The sequence below is a fragment of the Dioscorea cayenensis genome, chromosome 7 (genome assembly GCF_009730915.1).
Source record: "Dioscorea cayenensis subsp. rotundata cultivar TDr96_F1 chromosome 7, TDr96_F1_v2_PseudoChromosome.rev07_lg8_w22 25.fasta, whole genome shotgun sequence".
NCBI classification, from domain to species: Eukaryota; Viridiplantae; Streptophyta; class Magnoliopsida; order Dioscoreales; family Dioscoreaceae; genus Dioscorea; species Dioscorea cayenensis.
Genome location: NC_052477.1, coordinates 590,630 through 600,237, shown reverse-complemented (window position 1 = coordinate 600,237; position 9,608 = coordinate 590,630). Strand labels below are relative to the sequence as shown.

Here is a 9,608-nt window from a genome sequence, read left to right as displayed (position 1 = left end):
GATGTTTGTGATCAGCTTCAAAAGGTGCAAGATTTGGACATGAGAGGTAAACAAGAAGCCCCCCATCCATCCATCCATCCATCCATCCATCCACCATTTCTGAAGATTCCCATTTAATGGGTCCTTGAGTTGAGTGCCATCCAGAAAACAACACCAAAAGAAAGATGCGTGTGCCCTCAATTAACATCAATTAGCCAAATTAACCATTAATTCATTCTTTCATCTATGCCTATAAATTCCCGGCACACTTCGCAACTCCATTCTCATAACAAACACCCATTCCAAGTTCAATCGATCGCGTTTCTGAGCTCTTAAAGTCCTTCAAACAACCTCATCATGTCGACCTGTGGCAACTGTGATTGTGCTGACAAGAGCCAGTGTGTGTAAGTGTATTAGTCCTAATATTCAAGATGATCAATTGTTATTGGTAACATGATCTAGACATGCAAGTAACATATATATATATATATATATATATATCCGCTTATTGTGTATTGCAGGAAGAAGGGAAACAGCTATGGAATGGTGATCGAGACCGAGAAGACTTACGTCGAGGAGGTTGTCGAAGTCCTCCCCGCCGCTGCTGAGAACGACGGGAAGTGCAAGTGCGGCGCAACCTGCACCTGCACAGACTGCACCTGTGGCAAGTGAAATAATCAAATATCTAATAACAAGCATGTAATGGTTTGCATGTGTGATGTCAAGTAATATCATCAGTGTGTGTGTGCGCTCATGGCTCGTGTTAAAGTAACTAATATCTGTGTGTCCTGTATGGCAGGGAGTTAGCCTTCTGGTTAATTCCTGTAGCTGTGTGCTAATAAAATATCTATTACTATAATCTCGAGTCGACTGAGTTATACTGAACTATTAACATGCATAACTAACGGCAAGGATTTCAAAGAATCAGTAACAAATAAATAATTTCAATTCTAATAGAAGAATCATCTTTATATCTATGAATTCTCACCTTGATTGATCAAGATCAATAATTTTTTTGGAAATTATCGAGTCACTGGTTCGAAATTATGTTGTAGAGCATTGAAATCAGATACGACACCGGAATCATTCATGTGCTTGGACAAAACTCGGAGAGTTTTATAAATTGATACGGTGTATGGACTGATAGTATCACCAACGACGAAACTGCAAACCTCGTCCCTCAGCTCAATCCAACTCATTCCCGCCTCTTTCTTACTTCCTGTCTCTTTTATTAGTTTCTTTGTCTCTGCAAACTCATCCCATTGCTTGCAAGATCCATATATGTCTGAGAGTATAACGTATGTCTTAGCTCCTTTCGGCTTTAAATTTAAGATCTCCTCGGCAGCTATTTTCCCTAATTTCGCGTTTTTATGCATCTTACAAGCTCCAAGAAGAGCACCCCAAATCGATTCATCAGGTTTGAATGGCATTCTCTGTATCAACTCATAAGCCTCTGTAAGCTTCCCGGCACGCCCAAGAAGATCTACGACACAACCATAAACCTCTCTATCGGCGAGAACATTATATTCGGTCTTCATTAAGTTAAAGTACTTCAAACCTTCCTCTATTAACCCTGCATGACTACAAGCACTCACAACACCCATGAAAGCTACTGAATCTGGTTCAATACCTGAAATAATCATCTCGTCGAACAATTCTACCGCCTCCTTACCATATCCATGAATACCATATCCGTTGATTAGAGATGTCCACGATATCAAGTCTTTCCGAGACATCTCATTGAAGACTTTCTGCGAGTCACCAATGCTTCCGCACTTTGCATACATATCTACTAATGCATTGCCCATTTGAAGGTTTCCTACAAATCCTCTTCGAATTATAGTTCCATGAACTTGTCGTCCACAATTTAGAACAGCCATGTTTGCACAGGCAGATGCAATGCTGGTATAAGTAAAGCAATTTGGAGTAACATCGTTCGATCCCATCTTGATCAGTAAACTTAATGCTACTTGAGGGATAGCTTGCTCGAACCCGGAAATCATGGTATTCCAAGTGATCAAGTCCTTTTCATGCATCTCATTGAAGTATTGCTCTGCTTCTAAAAGGCTCATGCACCTACAATACATATCAACAATAGAATTCCCGACCGGGAGAACCTTATCGTGCCCGGACTTCACCGTTGCAGCATGCATTTGCTTCCCCAGTATTCGATTCTTAATCGAAGCACAAGCCCGGATAACGATAGAACAAACGAATTGATTCAATTCAACTCCTTCCTAAATTTCAATAAAAATCCAAACATTAGAATTCAACTCCATATAAACTGATTCATATGCAGAAACAAAAGTCTTATATACCTGAATCATTTGCCGAAACAAATGAATTCCTGCGTGTCCATCACCATGGTGAGTGTATGCAGCAATCATCGTCGTCCAAGAAACCACACTTTTCTCCATCAAACAATCAAACACGGCACGGGCCTCCGACATACTACGACCGCACATTGCATACATATCGAGCAATGAGTTCTCGACGTACTCTTGTCGATCAACACCATGTTTCACTGCTTGGGCATGTAGCATTTCCCCACTAGTTTGCAAGTCCATTCCTTTGCATGCTTTGATGACACTGGACAAAGTGAAGGCATTGGGGGTCACTCCGGCAGCAAGCATGTCTCGGAACAGAGCCAATGCATCAGAGTGGTAAGCATTGGATGTGTAGCCTGAGATCATTGAAGTCCAAGTGACAAGGTCTCTGTGTGGCATTTCATCGAACACTTGGCGGGCTTTGGCGGGAAAGCCTTGATAAAAGTAGTCTGTGATGAGCTTCGTGTTTGTTACCGTTGAGACTTTTGAAAAATTGGCATCATAATGGAATTTCCTAAATGGGACCTTCTTGGTAATATGGTAAAACATGTGGCATTGCGGTGGCAAATTTGTCATTTTCAACTTCATTTTGATTCAATGGTAAATATCTCTACCGCTCATCTTTCTCTTTTATATATATATATATATATATTTGGAGAAAAAATAGTCGAGTTATGTCTTTCGATTACTTTTTTAATAACATTTAATCATAACCGTTAGATTATAATTTAATAGTTGTTTGTGTCTGTTTATAACTTTATATAAATACTGAACACCTTTTGTTGTTCACGAATATGTAAAACACATTTTAATACTGTTCATAATAATTGTAGTCATCAAATTATCATTCGACGAGTACTGTGGACGTCCTTAGATTTTAAATCTAGATTACTTATCCTCAAATATTTGTGTGTGTTAGTATAAATTTTCTACGGAATTTCTTATCTTTTTAAAATATAAGATTATTTGATGGTATGATCTAATAACTGCTATTTGTAGGGGTATATAGAGTTACTGTTAAGTATTGTGATTCAATACTATTAAAGGGTATTATATATTAGATAGTGTTTGATACTGTAGATAAATAAGCAATGGCTCTAATGTGGGAGTTCCTAAATTTTCACATGATACACCCTCTCTCTCTATATATAATTTTAAAGTATTATTTATTATTTTTTTATAAAAAGAAAAATTAATCATCTCAACCAATAAATATGAATATTTAATAAGTTTATTTAGTGTTTTACAAATAAAGTAAAAAAGAAAATAAAGCAAAAATTAAAGAATGATAAAATATAATAAAAAGTGTGAATGTTTCAGTATGCCAGATTTATGCAAAAGTTTCTAAATTCTATACTAATAAATCTTTCTAGATAAAAATAATTTAAATATAATAATTATAAAAAAATACAAGTACCAATTGAGTTAGTCCATGTGTAAATATTTGGGTTACTTGTCTAGGGAGAGATTTGTATACTTTGAATTAGTTTAAAGTATGCGACTTCTAAATAATCAATGCACACCAATCTAATGAAAATAAAAATATAAATCTTTATCTTAACAATTATATAAGGTAAATATCAAAATAAATTTATTTTATAAAAAAAATCAGTTAAATGATAAAAAATTAAATTATTTATTATATATATATATATAATTCAATGAGTCAACCTGTGACATGTGAAGGAGAGTGAAAGGTGAAAGTGAATGAAGAGTATTTTGGTTCTGCTAACTTGCATGCATGGCATAAGTTAAGAACAACAGCTACCTTCACATGCATGCTCACTGAATCATTGCATTCTGATATCATTTTAAATATTCAAATTCAGTGCTAACTATTATATTTATATTTATCTATATATATGTATATATTTCTTCATATTTACATATTTAAATTTTGAACAGTTAGACATGTTTTTAGTTTTCATTTATCTCGTATTTATATAAAGATGCATGCAAGTAATTTTTTTTTTTTAATCTAAGTTATTGTTTGATATTTATATTTATATGTATATGTTTTCATAGTCTTAATTGACACCTAAAAGTAAACAAATTAACGTTTTAATTTTGAGTTAAAATAAATTTTTATATTTTTCATATTTGTTTTTATTAGTCAACTAATTTTTTTACTTAAATATTAATTTTTATTCAACTAATCGTGTATATTTTTTTATGAAAATCAAATATTATGTATACCCCTTGAAATTTGATTTGATTATTATTTTTTATTATTTTATTTTTGCATATATGTTTTTTTGTGACCACTAAAATACATTATTAAATATTAAATGACCAAAAATAACTTGTGCACATATATATATATATATATATACACGCCCACAAACATATATTAACACTGTTAAGGGTAGTTTAAGGAATCAAATAAAAATTTATTTTTAAGATTGTAAAAAAAATAATATTCATATAATTTATAATATATTTTAATGCTATATATATATATGATAGAGGAGTACATATAAAAATAAAAAAAAAATTATAATTTAATAGATACACATAATATGTAATTTTCTTAAGAGATGTGCACATAAATATTAGTCGAATTTTTATAGGTATACAAGTAAAAAATCCCACCTTCATATATATGCTTGCATGCATGGAATAAGTTAAAAAGAACAGCTACCTTCACATGCATGCTCCCACTTTGTTTGTCATTGCAATGATACAACAAACATTATTCATGTCTGAAATATTCATGAGAGTTGATAAAATTTCAATTGAATGAATGAGTGCCAAATGAAAAACAAACAAACAAATAAATAAATTAAAGAGAGAAGAAAATAAAAAAGATAAAAATTCATGATTTATGATTGTTTTTGCATTGCAATTGCATGTGGGTAAAAGATGCTTCTATCCTTCAATCTTGGCCTTAATATGATATGAAATCATATATTTTTGGATTTTTCCCACACGTGAAATTCATATATATTCCCCAAATCCAAAACTATTCATGTATGGTCCTCTCTTTGATAGGGACTTCACAATTCCATTCAGACCAAACTCTTTAATTGCTCCTCCTCCTCCTTCATGTGTCCCCCCTTCTTAATTATTTATTTATTTATTTATTACCATGTGTTAATTTATTGATTTGAAATATTAATTTGGTCAAGATTCATGTTAACCGTCTTGTGATAAATGTTTGATCACTATATATGTGTTATGTGAGTTGCCTAACATGGCAATCTTCCTCTTTAATTTCTTATTCGGTTTAAGATTGGCAATATACAGCAAGAGTTAGATAATAATAATAATAATAATAATAATAATAATAATGAGAAACTTTAATGCAGTTACATCTTGTAAATGGAACATGAAAAAAAAACAATGACTGATTTTTGACTTGTGTTTCCATAATGTTTTAAGCTTATAGTTTTACTTCGAAATTTAGTAATAGTTAAATTTTTTTGAAATATTTATAGCCTCGAAATCAATTAACTAAGATATTAAGCCTAGATAATAAATTAAGAACACAAATTTAAACTTCTCTACCAAATTTAATTCTTATTGATTAATATGGAAGCAAATATTTTTTTTCCTCGCCCTAAATCGTTACTAGAAATTTGATTCTTAATTAGTTTACTACCAAGATGATGAGCTTTAAGAGTCTGTCTAAACCTTAATTAGATTAATTCAGTTAATCATCAAGATAATAAGAATTGTATTCTTTTAAAAAAAATTCGCTCCATATATATATATATAAAATATTAATTAAATTAATTAATAGAAGAGATGATGAGAATGATATTAGATTACAACTCTCTTTCTCTTGATTAAGCTTATTTAATTTATATGAATTAATTTCAAGTTAAAATTAACAATTAGGGTTAGGGCACCATGACAGGACCCTATACATGCATAACCCTAACCCTAACCCTAACTCTAAAAAAAAATAACCAAGATGATGAGAATGATATTAGTGTTCAAGCTCTCTTTCTTCATTAGATTAATTATAATATATTAATTACCAAGTTGACAAGAATGGTTAGGGTTAGGGTAGTCATACAAGACTCTATATGTAAACCCTAAAACTAAGCCTAACCCTAATTAAACTAATTAATAACCAAGGTGACAAGAATGATACTGTGTACAAGCTCTCTTTCTCTTAATTAATGAGATTAATTAATTATATACTAATTACCAAGTTGGTGAGAATGGCTAAATTCAATGTACTACAACAACCTGTATATCTCTAACCCTAACCCTAACCCTAACCCTAACCCTAGAAGACTGTGAGGTCCTCACAAGCGTGCCCACAAGCTCCCTTTCCCCATGTACATATGTTTGCGTTATCAACTCATCCCATGTTGTGTGCCTAATTGTCTCTCATTATTTTATCATTGTGCACACCATTCATCACTTCTTGTGCTTGTTACCTTCCACTTATTAAACATTACTTATATTAAAATATAAAGATACAAAATATTTTCCCAATTAATTAATCACCTTAGTTAATTTTCAACTTTTCTATTCATATCTTCTCCCAAATGACAAACTTCAAGCATCTCAAACTCATTGAGAACTTCTCCTCACCCTGTGCTACCTAGTCTACATACACTTAAATTAATTACCTTGGTTAATTAACTAAACAAAACAAATTAAACTTAATCACTATAAACATCAACTTCATTTAATTAGTTAATTAATTAATTTGTTCATCAAGTACTCCTCCATAATAAATATTATATATGCATTACTACTATATATATATATATATTATTTTGAAGATAATGTTTGAGGAGGATGGAGTAAATGGCAGACATCAACATCTACTGTGCATTGTTTTGTTTGGAGCTTGGTTGGAAGTCTTTTAGCCATGGAATCTATCATACTTACCAAAGTGATGTACATAATAATGGCACTAAATAAAAACCCTAAGTCATGATTCAAATAAACAAATGATGCCAAACACTTCAGTCAAACTGATAGCATATTAATATTCCTTCCACATATACAACTGTTTCTCTTTATTATCTTTTTTATTATATCATCATTTTATAAATAACATTCCCTAACCCTAACCCTAATCTCACCACCCCACTATATATATCTCACCTTCTCTTTGCTTTCTCCTATGCTCTCTTCTCTAAAGCTCAACCTAAAGTCTCTATCTTCAACTTGGTCAGGTATTCCAATTTGTTTTTAAGTTCTTTTTCTTTTTCTTGCGAAAAATAGATAGTTATCCTTAATTAATAACTTTTTTTGTTTACATACAAAGCTCACAACACACTGCAGGATATTTACATGCATGACATTGAGATCCATGCTTTCTCTTCTCCTTTTCACCAACTCTCTCTTCTTCTTCTTCTTCTCTCTTTGCAGCTCCTCCTCTTAAACCATGCAACCTATTTATCTTTCACCACCTTCCACTCACCAACTGGTATACTTCTTCTTCTTTTTCTTCTTTATATTTGTGTGTGTGTGTGAGTTTTAATTAATGTTGTCTGTTTGCAGAGAATGGTAGGGGAAAACAGCAAAGAAGAAGGTGAAAAGGATGAGATTAAAGGGAATGTTTATGGGAGATCAAAGTAGAGAAATGATGGTGCTATCCTAACTGAGCTTTATGATCTTTACCCTTCCATCATCCTTTCTATCTTCTTTCCCACAAGAAAAGGTCTTCTTGACCTTGTAAGACCTTTTCTTGACCTTGTAAGACCCCACCTTTCACTCATCATCTTCATTCACAATCTCTTGCCTTCTCCTCCTCCATCCCTGTCTATCCCTCTTGAGCTTTAATTCTATTATAATTATTATTATTTTGTTATTAAAAATTTTATATATTATTATTTTTAATGTGGTGATGTTTGAGTGGACTGTAAAAAAGGAAAGGAAAGGAAAGAAAAGAAATTATTCTCTTTTGGTGGTCATTCATAGATGTACTACTACTGCAACGTATAAATGTCTGCATTATTTGTGAAGTATATTTGTGAGTGTGAGTGTGAGTTGTGTTTGCTATGATTGTTATTTGGAATATGCCTTGTTGTGTAGCTCTTTATTCATTGTGTTTTCATTCATTGTTTTGGACCCTATCATTCATCATCTGCTTAGCTACTTACCCCCCTTCCTGCTCTTTGATTGATCAAAAGGTGATCTTGTTGTACCCTCTACACATGGGACCTCTGATCACCTTGTCAACTTATGCTCTCTCTTCTCTGCATGCCATTCATTCAACTTCAATGCAAACTCATATCATCATCTCTTATTTACTTTACTTTAATTATTTTATATCTAAATAGTAACACCATTACAGTATATGAGATGCAGAGACAGGCATTCGCCTTGCACCCTGAAACCATGGCGCCAGCAGGTTAATGAGTTCAATTTGAGCTTTCAAGTTTTGTGGCTGGGCCATTCATTTCTCAAGGTTAATATATATGCTTATTATATATATATATATTGTGATATCCACTTTGGATATAATTTTCTCTGATCCTCTACTGTTCAAGCCAGATGTGAATTATTATATATATTAAATCTAATTATGATTTCAATTATATTAAACATTCTATATTTTAAATAAGATTTATAAGGCCTGATTAATCCTTGTTTTTGTATTTTATAGATGACAGAGGAATTGCCAAGGTGCCGGCTGATGGCTGGCTCGTAGTTCAACCTCGGGGAGTAGGTGGGATCTAATAATTATTTTAAATTTCACAAATTATCGTAAAATGACGATGATCAAAAAATGTGCCAAAAAGTGAGGCTGTGACGCATGCGTCGTGAGGATATGGTGACCGCGTGTTATGTCGCTGAAATGAGTAAAGTGAACGATAAAGCTCAATATTGTGGTGAGGGTGGCTGCTCGCCAGACCGGATTGACGCCGCGAAGGAAGAAGGCGGTGACCGGTGCGCATCGACCGCAATATGCCGAATGATGCTGGCTGGTGCTGGTTCGCAGCGGTAGTCATGGTTGAAGTCAGGCAGCCGAGCATTATGAACATGCGTTATATGCATATCGGCTGCGTACGATCTCACCAATATTGTTCGCTGTTTAATCCGTGATCGTGCGTCGCCAGCAGTCGTCGCGGGCGAGGCTGTCATCAGAAATTGATCGATTGACCACGGGCGAAGTGGTGCTACGCTGCCAGCGCGTTGATAGCGTTATAAACTAAACAGGCGGGCTGCTCGGACGTCTTCCCCGCAACGCGTTTTGACTGCTGCTGTCGCGCCATTACCGCTGTCTCCAAGTTCGTGGTGTTACTGTTTCAGGCAAAACAATTAAAATGTATGTTGCATTGAGACCGGCATGCGAAAGGCATGAGATGATGAGAATGATCGAAGTCCCAA

At 33.5% G+C, this 9,608-nt stretch overlaps 1 protein-coding gene and 1 long non-coding RNA gene across 2 annotated transcripts; one reads left to right on the top strand and one right to left on the bottom strand.

Moving 5' to 3' along the window:
* Positions 1-650: 650 nt before the first annotated feature.
* LOC120264341 (putative pentatricopeptide repeat-containing protein At1g56570) lies at positions 651-2,864 on the bottom strand. Its single transcript, XM_039272148.1, has 2 exons — positions 2,298-2,864; positions 651-2,216 (listed from the first exon to the last, which is right to left on the bottom strand). Exons 1-2 carry the CDS (start codon positions 2,853-2,855, stop codon positions 1,002-1,004), a joined length of 1,773 nt encoding a protein of 590 aa, XP_039128082.1. The 5' UTR covers positions 2,856-2,864; the 3' UTR covers positions 651-1,001.
* Positions 2,865-7,321: 4,457 nt separating this feature from the next.
* LOC120265594 lies at positions 7,322-8,242 on the top strand. Its single transcript, XR_005537690.1, has 3 exons — positions 7,322-7,447; positions 7,644-7,701; positions 7,776-8,242. It is a non-coding gene; the product is annotated as an uncharacterized LOC120265594 (long non-coding RNA).
* Positions 8,243-9,608: the final 1,366 nt, after the last annotated feature.

Bases quoted from the DNA above. Each gene is read 5' to 3' on its own strand.
- LOC120264341 (XM_039272148.1), bottom strand. From the start codon at position 2,855: ATGTTTTACCATATTACCAAGAAGGTCCCATTTAGGAAATTCCATTAT. The intron at 2,217-2,297 runs GTATATAAGACT...ATTGAAATTTAG, and splicing joins TGTTTCGGCAAATGATTCAG to GAAGGAGTTGAATTGAATCA.